The 18,389-nt window shown below is 38.2% G+C and overlaps 1 long non-coding RNA gene and 3 gene segments (V, D, J or C); all 4 read right to left on the bottom strand.

Annotated features, from left to right (window-relative positions):
* Positions 1-61: 61 nt before the first annotated feature.
* LOC125261777 lies at positions 62-7,679 on the bottom strand. 2 transcript variants are annotated; one of them, XR_007183429.1, is made up of 6 exons: positions 7,379-7,679; positions 7,035-7,069; positions 5,900-6,138; positions 5,500-5,569; positions 4,615-4,779; positions 62-1,140 (listed from the first exon to the last, which is right to left on the bottom strand). It is a non-coding gene; the product is annotated as an uncharacterized LOC125261777 (long non-coding RNA). The 2 variants fall into 2 exon arrangements; XR_007183430.1 differs by lacking the exon at positions 5,900-6,138 and having other exon boundaries at positions 7,379-7,678.
* A 264-nt stretch (positions 7,680-7,943) lies between these two features.
* Positions 7,944-8,651, bottom strand: LOC125261776. The segment is given in 2 exon segments: positions 7,944-8,343; positions 8,492-8,651. Coding segments are annotated over 2 exon segments (360 nt in total).
* Positions 8,652-10,090: 1,439 nt separating this feature from the next.
* LOC125261762 lies at positions 10,091-11,185 on the bottom strand. The segment is given in 2 exon segments: positions 10,091-10,404; positions 11,140-11,185. Coding segments are annotated over 2 exon segments (360 nt in total).
* Positions 11,186-14,410: 3,225 nt separating this feature from the next.
* On the bottom strand, positions 14,411-15,672 carry LOC125261775. The segment is given in 2 exon segments: positions 14,411-14,933; positions 15,043-15,672. Coding segments are annotated over 2 exon segments (357 nt in total).
* Between the last annotated feature and the right edge of the window lie 2,717 nt (positions 15,673-18,389).

Below are 18,389 nucleotides of genomic sequence, written 5' to 3'. Positions count from 1 at the left end.
GTCTAAATGTAATGATGTAAAACTATATATATATATATATATAAATTTTATTCTCGTCGCATCATAACATTGAGGTTGAACCACTGTAGTCATTATTATTTTAACGATGGTTTTACTACCTTTCTCGGACTTGAAAATGGTTATAACATAGTAGTCTATAGGTGGGATCAGAAAGCTCTCAGATTGCTTAAAATTTTCTTAATTTGTGTAGAACAAAATTCTTGTGTTTGGAACATCATGAGGGGATGTAATTAATGACAGATTTTTCAATTTTGGGTGAACTAACCCTTTAATAGCTTCAGTAAACTTCTTACTGCATAACTACATCTAGCTTAAAGGAACACGCCGACTTTTTGGGACTTTAGCTTATTCACCGTATCCCCCAGAGTTAGATAAGTCCATACATACCCTTCTCATCTCCTTGAGTGCCTCTGTTTGACGCACCCACCGCTAGCCTAGCTTAGCACAAAGACTGGAGGTAAACAGCTCCAGCTAGCATACTGCTCTCAATAAGTGACAAAATAACGCCAACATTTTCCTATTTACATGTTGTGATTTGTATAGTCACAGTGTGTACAAATAACAAGGTCATATGAGACAACCATCTTCTAACTGTATACATACTGGGAACTATATTCTCAGAAGGCGAAGCACTGCTACTTCCCCAAGTATATTCTGAGAATATAGTTCCCAGTATGTATACGGTTAGAAGATGGTTAGAGTCACTGTAACTATACAAATCACAACATGTAAATAGGAAAATGTTGGCGTTATTTTGTCACTTATTGGGAGCAGTATGCTAGCTGGAGCCGTTTACCTCCAGTCTTTGTGCTAAGCTAGGCTAGCGGTGGGTGCCTCAGACAGATTTACGGCAAGCACGGAGATGAGAAGGGTATGTATAGACTTATCGAACTCTGGGGGATACGGGGAATAAGATAAAGTCACAAAAAGTCAGCGTGTTCCTTTAACACAGATACTGTGTTTCATTAGTCCGTTCTTAAATTGGAACACAGCTTACATTAGATTGACATCCATTCGAAGTCAATGAGCTTCCTGATAAGAGTGCAGACTTGCTGGTTCATGTGACCTCTCTGCCTCTTAGATTTTGTGCCTGTCTCTGGGTTGATGCCCAAGAAGCACCTACAAACAAAAAGACAGAAGAAACCTGTTAGTTTAATTCAAGTGTGATGAAAAAGGTGTCAGTTCCCAGTCATCACCTTCAGTGGGTCACTGCTTTTGCAGTACAGAGTCAAACTAAAGTTAGCTCAGTTTAAACAAAGGTGTAATTCAGGTGTAAGTACTGTAATTCAGAAAAAAAAATGCATGGAACTGAACTGAAAAACATTTCCATCACAAACACAGTCAAGAATAGACCTTCACCAAAGTAGAGGTGTGTGATTTACCTAGGCAAAGCATTCGCACACAACAATTTACATAATTTACATGTTCCGTTTGCAGAGGATGGAGTAAGAGCCTGTTGCCTCTCCATCTCCCTATGGCTGTTTCTACTTGTACTCTTCCTCCTAGAATTATTACCCGTTCACAGATGATATGATAAACATTTCATTTCTTATATCTTTTTCACAATAAAGCACCCAGTTTTCTAGTTGTTTCTGACTTTTTTTAAGCTTTGTCTCTGGTCTAATCTGGTCTGGTCTCCAGCACAGAAACACAAATTAAGGCCCCGTCCACACTACTGCGTTTTCGTTTAGAAACGGAGAATTAAAACGAATACGATCTCCGTCCACACCAGCGTTTTAGCTGCGTATTAGAATTGATCTCCGTCCACATTAAAACGACTGAAAACGCGGATCACGTGACCATTCACCAACACTGGGCATACGCGTGCCGTTGTAAACACAACTTCATTGATAAAATTAGGGCTGGGCGATATGACGAAATATATCGTCTGGACGATATAAAATGTCTATCGTTTTATATAAGGCTCTATCGTTTAAGCCACGATAAGGCGTTTTACGGCAGAATTTTACGTCAAGATGCACCTCACGGCATGCCCATGCACACAGCAATACATAAACAAACATGGAGGAAGACAGTAGTAGACGCGGTTCAGACCAGGGTAATTCACCCTTCGCAGGGAGCTTGATTGACAGGCGATCTAACCAATCATAATCAGCCATCCGCCATTTTGTCCGACAAAGCAGTGAGGAGAGATCATAGACAGTATATAAACGGAGAGATAGCAGATTAACATGGGAGGATTTGAAATTGAAAAACGGAATGTACTGACGCCTTTACGTGGTTTAAAACAACATTCCTTCTTATTCCATGTTATGTTCATTCATGTTTATTTGATGCTATAAATGAACTAGAAGGAAGAGATGATCAGTTCACGAGCAGCTTTAACTGATGCTGTACAGTGATCTGTCAGACACATTTAAGAGCCACAAAACGGTATGTATCGTTTAAATTTATAAAAAAAATACCAAATTCGAAAGGTGAGACTTTGTTTAATATGTTTAATATCAAAAGTAACTGAAAAGTAACCTGCTCTGTCCTGTCTGTCAGCGTGTTGTCAGTCTCCTCTCTGCTCCGCGATGTATTTTTCACTGCGTGAGAACATGGTGTGTGCGTGAGAGCAGCGTAGCTTGTCGGACATAGCGACAGTAACTAAGGGGGGCGGGTCTTCGCGAAGGGCAACCAACCCAAACCGAGGAGCTTGTACTTAAAAGAGGGGCGACTTCTGTCGCATCTCGCATGCATGGATGTGGTTTGGATATAAGAAGACCGACGTGGACCAGACAACAGTTGTTTGTAAAGTTTGCCGGCTCCCAGTGCCAACAACGGACTCCAACAATACTAATTTATTTTATCACCTGCGCAAGAACCACGAAAAATAATACAGAGAAAGTCAACGAGCAAAAGCAGCGTTGAGTGGTGACGTAAGCGCTCGAAACAAACTCCAGACACAGACGCTGCAATAAATAAACAAATAAATAAAATAAATATTTAGTCCCTACTACCTTTTATTTGTTTTGTATATCATTTCAAACTGCATTTCCAGATTACAATTTTATATTGACTATTCATGAACTGAATTAACACAAAAATTGTTATATCGTCATGTATATCGTTTTCGGGATATCAAATGAGCTATATCGGGATATGAAATTTTGGCCATATTGCCCAGCAGATAAAATAAAATTAGATAAAATTATCCCACCATGCGCTGGTTCTTCCCAGGTTAACCCAAAACCGCCGCTCCATGTGCGGTCAGTACCGCCGCTGCACACAGGAATTGTCACAGATCGCTGAAATGATAGCTTGCCTCTGGCGCATGTAGGCAGTTATAGCATTGTAAAATGCAGAATTTACTTGCACAACAGCTGCTAGCAAAGATATACGCCATGACTGACGACACCCAATCATAGAGCCGAGCGTGAGCCTCTACTACGCCATCGTTTCTAAAGTCCTTCGTTTTGACCCGTCCACACTAAAACGCCCTCCGGAGATTCAAAACGAAAAACGGGTCGGCAGCGTTTCTAAACTTCTCCATTTTGGGTCTCCGTTTTTGCCGTTTTAGTGTGGACGGGAGGTGCAAACTAGGGCTGTGCTCAGAATATCGATACAACGATACATCGTCATGAACTCCTGACGATGCGCGTATCGATACAGCAGCTGCCGTATCGAGTCTGTCTTGCTTTTAAATCTAGCCAATCACGTGATTCAATTGACGCTAGCAAGCAATGCAAGCACACATTCACGTTTCTGTGAGCTTTCATTCGTAAATAATCAGCTGTTTTGTCGCGAATGTGAACAGGAAATGCGCTCTCGAACGGAGAAACACGCAATCTCCAAATCATCGATCAAAGCGTGCTAACGTTTTAGGACAGGTCGATGGTATATAAATCATGCCCGAACGTTAGCGTTTGTCAATCAAGCCAAACCGTCCATTTAGAAACCGAGAAATTTGGAGGCCGATCTCTCAGGTTGACGCGCGAGCTGGCTTGACTTAAGTTTTCGTGAGGATATAGTTTATGGACTGTTTTGATTTCGGTAATTACATCTAGAAAGGTAAAAGCAGTGATGACATATATAATAGAGATATCTGAAAGCGAAACGAAAGTGATATTGGCCTCGTCCAGTGGGGAGGACGCACGAGAGGAGACCTGCGCATTTAATTGGTATGTGTAGCTATACTGTAATACTGCATTTACAATGCTTATCAGTGGCATGCACTTTGATCGTGAAAGTGAAAGTGCCCTTTGCGGTCACATCACATCATTTAAATCTTGTTAACATTAGTTAATGCACTGTAAACCAGCATGAACAAACAATCAACAACTGTATTTTTTAATAACTAACATTAACAAAGATGAACTAATACAGTATGTATTGCTCATGGTTAGTTCATGTTAATACATTATCTGATGTTTAATAAATGAACCTTATTGTTAAGTGTGTATTGTAAACTCATGTAGCCCATATTTTGTAGACCACGTTAATAAAAACGTATGTGGTTCTAGAACATATTTTGAGTTGATATCCAAAAAAATCATTTTTACAGATGGAAAAAAAACAGGCAGTATAGACATTATTATAATATTATAGCCGATATAATTAACCAACTTAGTTTTCTTACAGTCAACTTACTGTTGCAAGTGAAATTAGTCATTGAGCTTTGTTGATATGCTTCAGTGTCACTATAATTGTCAATTCAAAAAATAGCAGCCAGACCAGTTGTAAAGTCAAGGTGAGGTCCCATGACCACTTGACCCTCCAACGACAGCATCCATGCCCTTGGTTTCATTATGTCACCTGAAACAAAACCAGATACACTCATCATGGACAACTGTTCAGTAAAGGAATACATTTTTTTTATTTATTTTTAATTAAGAGTAAAAATAGTTGTGGCATATTCTAACTACTGTGTGTTACATTTCTTTAAAAGAAAATGTCAATACATTCCATATGTTGAACAGTAAATAAGTAAATAAAGTTTCAGGTGTACAGTATAATTCACACCACCACATACCTTATCACTTAAAAGTTTCTTTTGGATATTAAAAATCTGTCCTTTTCATAATAGATTATTATTTTTTTTTAAAGCCATGAGAATTGCAATTTACACTTTTTTAAGACCAAGTCGTTCAATTGGGGAGTGATAGCAGATTGTTTATGTTGACTTTTTGTTTACATTTAGATCCTTTAAATGAAATTAATACATGAGCATCATACTCAGAAGACTACTCACTCTCAGGTTATCTTTTTAACAGATTTTTTTGTATATTAAGGGACTATATGGAACTTTGTTTGTGGTGCTCAAAGTGCAAAAATGTTTTTTTGAAAAACTCAACAGCAATGTCTTTTTCCAGAAATCATGACCTGGTTTACTTAAGATAATCCAGACCTTATTGTGAGCAGTTTCATGAAGGAACTATCGGTTGAAAGAAAATAGTTACTACATGAAACTGCTCACAACAAATCTGTGGATGACTTGACAGAATACATTCAAAATGAGGAAGACATCAACATTACCTTGAACAATCAAGCGAGGGGTGCTTGGTAGCATCACAGTCCCTTCTACATCAGTGGCTGTGGCACAAGGCTGCAAAAATAACAGTAGAATAAGATTCAACTGTTAATAATCTGTACCTATAGTAGCTATATTTGTGAACAAATCTTCCCTTGGCCCCCATTGATTTATCTTAGATTAGGCAGTACACATTTGGTAAAGTTTAGAATGTGATCATGACAATGTGACTGGTTTCTTTGGACTGATGAGCGGTTGGCACCTGTATGAATGGTGAAGTGTAGAGTGAATAACTTTTTGTGGTCAGAAAACTAGAAAGATGCAATATAAGTATAGTCCCATTACCATTTACAAAAAACAATAGGCCTAATGCTTATGTTAATGTGAGAGTGAAAATATACTTACATCAACATCAAGCACAATAGCATCCTTGGGCTCTTTGAAGTACGCCATCAGAAGGAGAAGAATGCATGTAGCCTTGTCTGAAGCCTCCGGTTGAAAACAAGCCAAAACATCTTTCACGCCTTGATGACAGTTGACTTCTTGGCAGAACTTCAGAATGGTGTTGAATTTGTTCTCCAGGGCCTCTCGAAACTTCACGAGGATGGAGACATCGGTCAGAAGAGTAAAGTGGGAACATATACCTGAAGATAATGGAGTAGAAGTGCTGCTGAATCTTTGTTGTAGTTATAAACAGGTGCTCTTTGGATGCTTCAGGTACATTGTGTGTGTTGCATGGATGGAATATGGCCTCAAAAACGAGCGAGTGGATTTTTGCCAGTATAGGCTCATTGTTCTCACTCTGCTGTTCAAACAACTTATAACAGTGAATTTTACATAACATGACCCCTTTAACTCATTATTGTAACAAAACAAAAGAAAGATATTGTGGACAATAACCCTAAATTACTAAAGACTACTGAACCACATAAAAAGTAATGAACAATATATACACATTAGTTAAAGATAAATGTGAAAATATAGAATCTATTAAGGACTACTCGGGTTTTTAACTTTAAAATGAACAGTGTGTAGTGTAGCTAGAAAGCTACATCACCACCCTGTAGGCTACTGGAAACTAAACTATACGGTTTGTATTTAAGTTGAATATACAAACACCATTACCAGATGATGATTAAAAGACAATAATTACAAACGTATATCCTACAGATACAAATCACTGCAATTACTTTGGACTGTCTAGTTATAACCAACATTAATGTACTGGCAAAACACAGATAAGTGCACATTGGTCTAACAGCGGGAAAACTGCCGCGCAAAACATTTATTTTGGCAGTGGAAAATTCCAGAGACAAGATAAAAAAAAAAAATAAAAAAAAAATACATGGACATGCGCACTTCATTTTTCTGTTGACCAGAAAGACAACGGTTGCTCCGTTTCACACACACAGCAGGGAAGAAAATTATAAAGTTACTAATTTTAGATGAATTTAATCCACCTTTGCCCAAATCCACAAACACCATAATTTATCTAGTTGATAATAACTGTCATAATACCCACATTAAGGCCACATCTTACCTTATAACTTTATGTATCGTCGGTCAATGTAGAAGCTGTGGTAAAAGAGAGAACGCTGTTAGAGTAACTAATATAAGCTTTAAGTAAAGCTAAAGTTAAATGTTCGACGGTGTATCTAATCAGACATCTCACAGTTAACTTAATACGGTATAATTAACACTACAACCAACGTCTTTTCATTCAAATTTGCGCGCTTAAACGTCGACGCGAGTCTGCTCCAGCTAAGTTACAAAAACATGACAACAGAACCTACAACTAACGCTAATTTGGTTCATACTTTTAAATTACATGCACTATCATATAAAAAACATCAAATTGATAAAGTTTGACATTTAAACACTTACCGCTGTCTGAATCCACCGAATGGGACCACGTAGATCAGAGAGCTCTGATGACGCTCTGATGACGCTGCCGCAGTTGCCACTCAAAAAAGTCAAAAAAGACGGCATTCACAGTAGTTTCTTGTAAAAGCCCCGCGCCTGCATTATTTTCACAGTAAAAGTCTAAATACGGTATTATATTGTGAATTATCACAGTTAAAGCCTGTGAAGTGGTAATAATGTAATTAACTGTGAAATATTACAGTTATATCTTGTGAAATCCTGGAAAAATTTTACAGTGTAATTATTTCATGCTGTAACTGCTATGTATGTATGTCCTCTGAACTGCATATGTAAATATTATGTAGACTTACTGTTTACATCAAATTCCTGCTTTAATAGTAGACTAATCCTTGCAGGTGTCGTCAGTCCAGTCTGTGAAACGTCTCCGTTTAGCTTCAAAGGACGTTTTCAACGATGGTTTTCTTTAAAAATGAAGACTATATTTTTTGCATTCCGATTCCAACATCCAGAGGCACAACAAAACATTTTTCTCTTATTCTGTGGATCTTGCACATTTTCCTTCAATTGCTACCGCTATTTTTCTGCAACCAGTATGCGCGCGCAGCTGCAAGTGACGTAGTTGTGACGTCTGCTCCAAAGTGGTCTATTCATTCACAGTGACTCTCTAGCACAGTAATAGACAGCAGTGTCTTCAGTCTTGAGGCTGTTCATCTGCAGGTACAGTTGACTGCTGGAGTCATCTCTGGACACTGTGAACCTTCCCTGGACTGACTGGGAATAGTAGATCGGAGAACTGGATGTACCAATAGTTGCAACCCATTCCAGTCCTTTACCGTGACCCTGTCTCACCACACCTGCCCAGTAGCTGCTGAAAGTAAATCCAGAGGCAGTACAGACCAGCCGAAAAGATTCACCAGGCCTTTTTACCACAGCTTGAGACTGAGTGAAGGTCTGACAATGAATATCTGTGGAAGACAGAGGGAAAAAAGACATAAAAGTCTAAATGTAATGATGTAAAACTATATATATATATATATATAAATTACCTGTTCTAATTTGCTTTCTAAAATTATTTCTACATATATTATTGTTATAATATTGAAATGAACAAACCATGTAAAAATAGTAATAGCAGGAGTGAACTGATCATTGTTGTCATTGCTGATTGATTCTCCTCTACAGGATCCACATACAGTCAGTGAACACAGACACACAGAAATATACAGCACAGTTTTGCATAAACTCCTCCTCCAGTCTGTCAATGCTTGTTTGTACCTATGTGTATGAAAAAACTGACAAAAACAAACAAACAAATAAATAAAAGAAGACCAAGAGCATAATGGTACTAGATAAAAAATAAAATAAAATAAAAAAAGCAAAAACAAAGAAAAACAGATTTGTTGCATAAATGTTTCAGAACACGTTTCATAAATGTTAAATGATTATGGCTATTATTTTTAAAGCATTTTTAGATGGATGAAAAGTGAGTGGATGGATGGAGAGACGGATGGACAGATGGATGGACAGACGGACGGACGGACAAATGGACGGATTGATGGATTAATGTGTTCAGGTTTTTGTACAGAGCTGTGTCTTGTTTAGTCACTGTGTCTCTTGCATAGTAATACACAGCTGTGTCTTCAGTCTGAAAATTATTTCCCTGTAGAAACACTGTGTTTTTGGACGTGTCCTGGGTGAAACTGATCTTGTTTTTTATGGAGTCTTTAATATTATTGCCACCACCACTGCATAGATATCCCAGCCATTCCAGAGCTTTTCCAGTGGGTTGACGTATCCAGTGAATGCAATAGCTTGATTCTGAAATCCTGCAGGAGATGGAAAATGATTCTTGAGGTTTCACAACCATAGATGGAGGTTGAGTGAGCTCAACACAGTAAACACCACCTGAAAACAACAATGGAAGAATGTGTTATTAATTATGACTCAAAACTTATGTTAACAGTTATGAAGTTTATTTCATTCCCTTAGAGTTTAAATAAACATCAGTGAAGCTCACAGGATGAAGCTGCTGCCAGCAGGAGTAGAGCTGATGAGAGGATCATGATTTGAAGTCAACGCAGCTTTATTACTCCTACTGATCCACAAAGCACATACTCCTCTTTTGTATAGAGAGCTAGTAGATAATTTGCATACAGCTCTTCGGTTTTCTAATCTATTGTGGTTGATCATTATTTTTGGTAGAATATAATTGCTTTCCACAAAATAGGACAACATCTGTGACCACATAAGAAGATGAAGTTGCAATTTAGCACTTCAAGACATTTTTTTAACATCTAGGCCTATTTGTTTTAAAGTTGTGTTAAGGTCTAAACTTGTCTGTCAGGTGTCTGATGAAAGTGTTGGTAAAATAAATCTACTGTAGTTAAAGATTATTTTTAGCTAATCCTGTAGCCAACAGGAGAATTATTTAATCAATACTTTCATCACATTCCTGACAGGCAAGTTAAATAAAGTAATATTTGAATAATGTATGAAGTACATTATATATTCTTACATTGCTTAATACATTAAATCAGCAGTCTCAGAGTCGTTTAACCATGAAACAAAAATTCATTGAATGATGCTCAAAAGAGGCAACTAAGATTGCTTGACAAGAGCGCCACCTCTTGTAAAAACAAAAGTACATCTGGAGAATAAGTGAAGTCAACAGGAAAGGAAGAGGTTTTTGTATTGCTTTGACTCTGAACTCATTCACAGTGACTCTCTAGCACAGTAATAGACAGCAGTGTCTTCAGTCTTGAGGCTGTTCATCTGCAGGTACAGTTGACTGCTGGAGTCATCTCTGGACACTGTGAACCTTCCCTGGACTGACTGGGAATAGTAGATCGGAGAACTGGATGTATCAATATATGTAATCCATTCCAGTCCTTTACCGTGACCCTGTCTCACCACAGCAGCCGCGTAGCTGCTGAAAGTAAATCCAGAGGCAGTACAGACCAGCCGAAAAGATTCACCAGGCCTTTTTACCACAGCTTGAGACTGAGTGAAGGTCTGACAATGAATATCTGTGGAAGAGAGAGGAAAAAAGACCAGATGTAAAACTAAAAAAAAAAAAAAAAAAAAAAAAAAACTGTTGTAGTGGGCTTTCTAAAATTATTTCTACATATATTATTGTTATTAGTTAGAAATGAACAGACCATGTAAAAATAGTAATAGCAGGAGTGAACTGATCATTGCTGTCATTGCTGATTGATTCTCCTCTACAGGATCCACATACAGTCAGTGAACACAGACACACAGAAATATACAGCACAGTTTTGCATTAACTCCTCCTCCAGTCTGACAATGCTTGTTTGTACCTATGTGTATAAAAAAACAGACATTTGTAAATATATATATTATACTTTAAAGCATTATTGAATGGATGGATGGATGGATGGATGAGCTGTGTCTTCAGTCTAAAAAAATTCTTTCCCTGTAGAAACACTGTGTTTTTGGACTTGTCCTGGGTGAAACTGAGTCTTTAATTTTACTGCTACCACCACTAGACATCCCAGCCATTTCAGAGCTTTTCCAGTGGGTTGACGTATCCAGTGAATGCAATAGCTTGATTCTGAAATGGAAAATGATTCTTAAGGTTGCACAACCATAGATGGAGGTTGAGTGAGCTTGACACAGTAAACACCACCTGAAAACAACAATAGAAGAATGTGATATTATTAGTTATGCTTCAAAAAAAATTTTTATGTTTTTTTTAATTTTTAATTTAGTGCTTTAAGTAATCCATCAGTGAAGCTCACATGATGAAGCTGCTGCCAGCAGTAGAAGAGCTGATGAGAGGATCATGATTTGGTGATGAAGAATGCTAAACAACAACAATGCTTTTCTCATTAAACTGATTTAATTTAATCATATTTGTCATTAGATTTGGATGACATTTCTATTCTATTCTATTAACACATTTTCTTTTCTTTTTTTCCTGCTTACTCAGAAAATTTTGATTAGATTAGATGTCTGATATTGTACATGCACTTACAACTGGCCTCTTCAGGAATTCATTGTACTTTGGTTTTAATCTATATTTGAAAGCTGTGGATGTTTACTAAGACTACAAATGAACTTAGTCTGACAGTTTGAGTCTGTATACAGAATGTTCTCATTTTAAAGTCACTGAAGTATTAATTATCAACTGTATATATTTATACAACAGTTAGTTCCAGTCCTCAGATGCTGTACAGCCCAACAGCACTGGGACTTTTCATTGTTTGAATCACTCCTCTTATCTGTGCATTAGTAATGAAGATTTTCAAAGACACTTTCTGCAAGTTACTTTTTTTTTCTTTTTAATTCCACCACACAATCAATAGAAGCAAGCATTAGAAGGACGCAGAAGTTTATGAACGACTCTTTGATTCATTTTTGTGAACAGGATGGAGCATCAAAACATATACCAGATTCCCTTACAAGATTCTGTCAGAGAAACTGTGGCAGTTGAAATGAATAACTTCTCAGAGTCAGATAATGGGGGCGTTTCACCTAAAGTCGTCTTTGTGAGGGTGAGATTTAAATGTGTTCAACATCATGTTTTGTAACTGCTTGTGTCTGAGTCTCGCTGCTTTGATATGTTCGTTACAGATAAGTGCAAGCACGTGTTTGGAACAACATGTTAGTCTATTCTCAGATTTACTCGATTAAGTTTTCCTCTATTTTTAAGGCGAGAAACAAGATGAATGAGCAAGACAGCGTGGAAGCTCTGAAGTACAGCTGACGTGCATGTAGGACCAACACAGCGGCCGTGATCGTTGCTCTAACCATCTTATTAGTCTTCATGGGTTCTTGGAGTCTTCCATAAATTATCTGGGCATCCCTCAGCAGTTTCTCATAATTTTGGCACTTCTTTATCCTCTGAAATATCATTTGACAACATTGAATGGCAAAAATCAAAACCACAAAATTCTTATGATCGTAGGTCAGAAAGCAGTGAATACGACTCTTATCAACCTAAAGGCAACATAAATAGAACTCAGAGAAACTCTTACAGTGGAGGGAGATGGAAAGACTGAAGGCAGAAATACAGATGAGGTGCAATTAATCATCTTCAGTTTTATTAAAACATCACAATCATTTTAGTTTGATTAGTGGTATTTCAATTAAAAATGTTTGATCTTTTCAAAAATTATTTTACAATCAGGGTCACTTAATTTGATTCTGATATCATTTGCTGAGAAGACTTCAAATTACCATTTCTTGATTGTACTGTTTTCCATTTATGTTTGAGTATGTTAATAGATTAGCCTGACGTGGTCATACTCAATTCTAGTCAGAATATGAGTCTGATACTGCTCCATTGGGCTTTGATTATGGGGGCGTATTTCAACCGATCCAGGAAAGACCTCAATTGGATAGACCTACAACCAATCAGAGCTACAGAGTAAGTGACGTATGTTGAGCGACGCATAGTTGTCAACAGAACTCTTCTTAGCGACCATCGGGGCCAGCTGATAAATCAAACTTTTGCCGAATCCCGTAGGAAGGACGGCAAAGACATCTTTCCCATCGATAAATGCCTTGATCGCGGTCCTTTGTTCCTCTTTTAAAATTAATGCGCTGTCGATATCTTCTATAACGGACGCGATGGCGGAATCTACACATCTCAGTTCTTCAACAGCCATCATTGTTGTAAACTAATTGACCTTTCGCAAAGACTCGCCCCCCTTAGTTACTGTTGCTTTGTCCGACAAGCCGTGGCGCTGTCACGCCACACAGAGTGGAAAATACATCGCGGAGCAAAGAGGAAACTGACAACACATCGACAGACGAGACAGAGCAGGTTACTTATGATATTAAACAAAGTCCCAGCTTTCAAACTGTGTAGTTATTAAAAAAAATCAAACAATAAAAACCGTTTTGTGGCTCTTTAATGTGTTGTGACCATGATCGTGACAGATTGCTGTAGCGCCTCAGCTCAAGAGGCTCGTGAACCGATCATCTCTTCCTACTAGTCCATTTATAGCATCAAATAAACATGAATGATCATGAGAATGAATGTTGTTTCAAACGCGGAAAGACGTCAATATGCACAATTTTTCCAAGTTTAACTCCACCGATGTTAATCTTCTAACTCCTGACTGCTTTGTCGGACAACAAGGCGGATGCGGCGTTCTGATTGGTTAGATCGCTTGTCAATCAAACTCCCCAAGCGCTCTTTGATGACGCGGTGGTTACGTAACCGCAGATAGCCTGTCCATCATCGATTAAAGCCCGCCCTGGCAATTTGATTGGCTCGGCCTTCTGGGAGCCGAGCATAATTACTCCACAATGGATCGAGTCCAGACCGAACTTCCCGTCCAAAAAATGTTGTGGGCGGGGTTCGGGCTGGCACCCAGGCTATTAATAGATAGCTACTTTAACAAAATGTGTTTGAGTAGTTTCTCATATGCTTTATAGTTAAACTAGTCTTATGAAACTATACATGCAAATTCACTTATTTTCTTAGGCAATAACCAAACACTGTTGTTTCGATATTAGTAATTATTAACATTATTTAAAGTGATACAGTTGCTCAAAATTACCTTGCTAAGAGATAGATATGACCACACATTTATTTTACTTTTTACTTTTTAGTAAATGTAGCCTTTTTTCTATTCTGATATCTAAGGCCTTTCAGATTCAGTTTACTTCTAGGGGTATCCTGGAATAAATACTGAATGTCTTAAATGTAGTCACTGTACAGGCAATAAATATTTTCTTAAGTCGTGCTGTGTTCAGTAAGTAGAAAAGCTGCTCTCAGAAACATCATGAGAATGGATCAATAAATAAATAATTCAGTGATGACATCAGCCATTATATCTATTTTAGACTGTCTGAAGATTGAGTTCTATTTATAATTCATAAAAAGAGACTTCACTATCATGAAATAATGTGTTATCTAGAGAATCCTTCTACTGAGACTCATATTGTATTTACCATGATTTAAGTACATGTGAGAACAGTGCGCCCTCTTGTAAAATGTGTCAAGAATTCACTCATAACACAATTATCAGAAGACAGGATTATGTCAGTGAACTGAGCTTTGAGTGGCAAGTAGAGAAGACAGAAATATGAATGAAATATTTGCGCATTTAAAAATAATAATCTCTATTTAAACTTTTACTAACAAATTTCAAAGGTTAGAACATGTACTGTAATTTTTTGATGATTGAATGTAATCTGGAACTGAAACTATTTGTGTTGTGAGTGACAATGTTGTTTTTGAACAAGGCAGTAACTGCTCTGTGTCACTGTGACTATCTGGCGCAGTAATACACAGCTGTGTCCTCAGTCTGCATATTCTGTCCTTGTAGAGTCACTGTGCTGCTGGAAGTGTCTCTGCTAACTTGATATCTACTTTTCAGTTTATCACTGTAATATGTGTTACCATCACTACATATCATTCCAACCCATTCCAGAGCTTTTCCTGCAGCCTGTCGTATGAAGCCAGTGCAGTAGCTGCTGTCAGTCAATGAATATCCAGAGATCTTACAGGACAGAGTCAAACCCTGACCAGGCCTTAAGACCACAGAATCAGTCTGGGTCAGTTCAACACAGTGGACACCTAAGGGAAAAAACGATGATCTGACATGTTAGATACATGGAAAAAAATTACTATAACCATAAATTCATTTTTATTATGAATTATTTCTGTAAAAACTATGGAGACTTACGAGAGACAGCTGCAAGCAGCAGAAACAACCAGAGTGATGAGGAGACCATGGTTTGAGAAGTGTGAGAGCAAGCTGTTTCTTTTCATCTTAATACTCAAAGAAAAAGGAGGAAGAGGAATATTTGCATACAGCTCTGAATATGCAACCCAGAGTATCTCCATATTTTCAATTTGTATTATGGGGTCTTTTTTTCACATTTCATTCAGAAGACAATGTTGGCAGTAATGATGGGTGTACTATAATGTGTATTCTGTTAAGGGTTCTGAAAGGGAGGACCCAGATGAAGAATGAGTGGGTGTGATGTTTATTAAAGCATGGCACAAGAAAGGGTGAGGCAGGAACAGTCCAAACAGAAGAGCCAACAATAAACAATGACAGGACAGCTAATGTTGACTGCTGGAACCAGCTCTGGAAGTCAACAGGTCGAAGAACTACTGAGGACGTAACTGGGCAAGATAGATCAAATAAAGAACTACACTAATACTGCAACTAGCAAAGTAAAAAATAAAAAGAAACAAAAGAAACAAGACTGCTACCTTGCAGAGAACTAGAGAGAAAAGAAATAAGCAATAAAATCTAAATCAAAAGACAAAACCAAAATTAAGAGAACTAGAGCAAAAAGACTTGAACTAGACAAGTTCTCCCAAAAATGAAAATTATGTCATTAATTACTCAACCTCATGTCGTTCCACAACCATAAGACCTTTGTTCATCTTCAGAACACAAATTAAGATATTGTTGATGAAATCCGATGGCTCAGTGAGGCCTCCATTGCCAGCAAGACAATTAACACTTTCAGATGCCCAGAAAGCTACTAAAGACATATTTAAACAGTTCATGTGACTACAGTGGTTCAACCTTATAGTAATAATTACCTTAAGCAGTTGTAAGGCCCGCCCAATCGGCCCAACAGTGGTTTCCCACAGGACGGGGAAGGTTTCTTGCACGTTCGGTCTTTTCAGCGTGGCAAAGTAGTTTAATTCCAAACAATGTTTTATCTGACTCCATGTTATTATGACCTCGAATTTAGTTTAGAATGTCAATTGATTATTGGTCATTTGTATAATAATTTAGATCTACATTTGAATATTGTATTTAACTCTTTACTCTTATTGTACTCGTTCATTCGGTTCTCAGTGTCGCACAGGGTCCTCGCACTGGCCATTCATTAATTATGCGGGCCCACGATCACAAACTCGCCAGTCTTGGTCACTAGACAGAGGTAATTAACAATACTGTTTAGAATGCCGCTTTCATGCTTGCTCTGTCTAAAAGTATTTGTTTAGTCCCCATAGATCTGTATACACTTGAATTAAAGTAACACTATCTCTAGTTAGAGGTCATAGCCACTACTACAGATAAGCCGACCAATATTACTTCTCTTATAGTAGCTTTAGTTTGGTTATGCCATGGTTTCCCATGTACACTTAGCTAGAGTAACATTACATTAAACAGAGGTAAGGCTCACCCTATTTAGGTTGGTCGATCAACATTTTGTTGTCCTAAATGGAAATTCCCTTTTTAGCCTTTACAGTCTAAGTACACTTGAACTAATGCCAAGCGTTAGTCGGAGCTCTAAAACCACAGTTGGTGTGCCCTATTGCTCCACTCAAAACTGGACTAACCTGACACAGATTTGCAGTAACAATGGATACATCGTAATCTACTGAAGTCAATAATTTCAGAGTAAGTCAGAACAAAATCAACTGTGACAATTTATTAGTCAGGTAAATGTATCATGCCAGTTGCATAATCAATTGAAAGATGATCAATACAAAACATCAAATGCTCAGAAACAGAGTAAGATACATACCTGACATTATAAAAATACACATTGCTGAGTGTCCTCCGCAAAGTATGCAATTCAGTAGACACATGTAACAGCCCAATACCTACAAAAAAGTCTGGGTGTGAAATCTGAAAACCCAACAGTAAGTGAGATATTTTGAATTTTCTCTGCAAATTTTGCAGTTTTTGCCATTTCCAGACTCCTCCTAGAGTTTTAATCAGATCAACATCATATTTGTTCAGTCTAATCTAAAAGCCTTTACAAAATTAAATTTCACTGAAGGGTGTGTCCGTGGAGGCTTGACAAAATTCGATGTTTCGCCATGAAACAGGAAGTTGTTGTAACTCGGGATGCAGTGTTCGATCTGCCCCAAACTTCACATGTTTTATTAAAGTCATGGCCTGAACACATCAACATGCCAATATTCAATTACAGTCAAAACGCCACCTGCGGGCAACAGGAAATGTCATGCTTTACACTATAATTCACTCCCAGGAACACATTTAAAAATGCCATGAAGTACCAAACATGCTACAAACACGTTAAATCATGCAACACTTGGCTTAGTGCTAAAATATGCGATTAACGCCATGAAACAGGAAGTTGTTGTAACTCAGGCATACAATGTCCAATCTGCTCCAAACTTCACACTGTAGTTCTGGCCTGAAGACATCTACATATTTAGTAATAGTCAAAGCGCCACCTGTTGGCAGCAGGAAGTGTGGCACGTCAAAATGACTTTACCATAATTCTCCTGTATTTACACTCTTAAATGCCTGCCCCGCTAGAAATTTTACATTCCCAGAACATTCTCAGAACGTCCACTGGTGTTAAGGACGTTGTCTAGTAACGTTCCCAGAAGGTTCAGAGACGGTCACGATGTGGAGTTCTTTTAAGGTTTGTGGAATGTTATTTGGTGGACCTTCAGGGAACATTCAGGTCGTTCTGGGAATGTTTAGGGGACTATTACTATAGGACGTTCTGATAACTTCCCAAATGTCCTCTTTGTAACGTTCTTGTGCAACCACTTGTGGCTTGTATGTATTTTTTCAAGATGGCGCCAGAATGTTTGGCAAGCCGTCTGTCTCTGTCGCATCTCCTTAGTTTGCTGTTTGCTACCGCTTTCCTTAGCAGTATATTTTGTCAAGATGTCTCTGCTTTGCTTGTTTATGATCGTCATACACTTTTCAACATTCGAATTACTGTTGATATATTGTCTGAAAGACATGACTTGGGAGACCGCTGGACCTCGAAACTTCCTCCTTGGCTGTCGGACATACCGGAGTATCTGCGCCGTTCACCTGCTGTTGTTCTTCCTCGCAAGAAACGTTACAGGAGACGGGGAAAACGCGGAGGTGCGCTGATACGATTCAAGGCTTACCTGGCGTCCACCTGTGTGACGTGTCCTGATGGATGCTACGTTCCTGCTGTTGCCGGGCGTTTGCTGAGGAGGAGAGATCGCTGGTTACATCCTGTTTTTCCTGACTCACAGATTATCTCCGAGGCTCATCCGCTGACGGTGCCATCTTCTCCTAGGTGGGCTCGGATCCACAGAGGT

The sequence above is a fragment of the Megalobrama amblycephala genome, unplaced genomic scaffold (genome assembly GCF_018812025.1).
Source record: "Megalobrama amblycephala isolate DHTTF-2021 unplaced genomic scaffold, ASM1881202v1 scaffold481, whole genome shotgun sequence".
Classification (NCBI taxonomy): domain Eukaryota; kingdom Metazoa; phylum Chordata; class Actinopteri; order Cypriniformes; family Xenocyprididae; genus Megalobrama; species Megalobrama amblycephala.
This window is presented reverse-complemented; position numbering and strand designations above follow the sequence as displayed.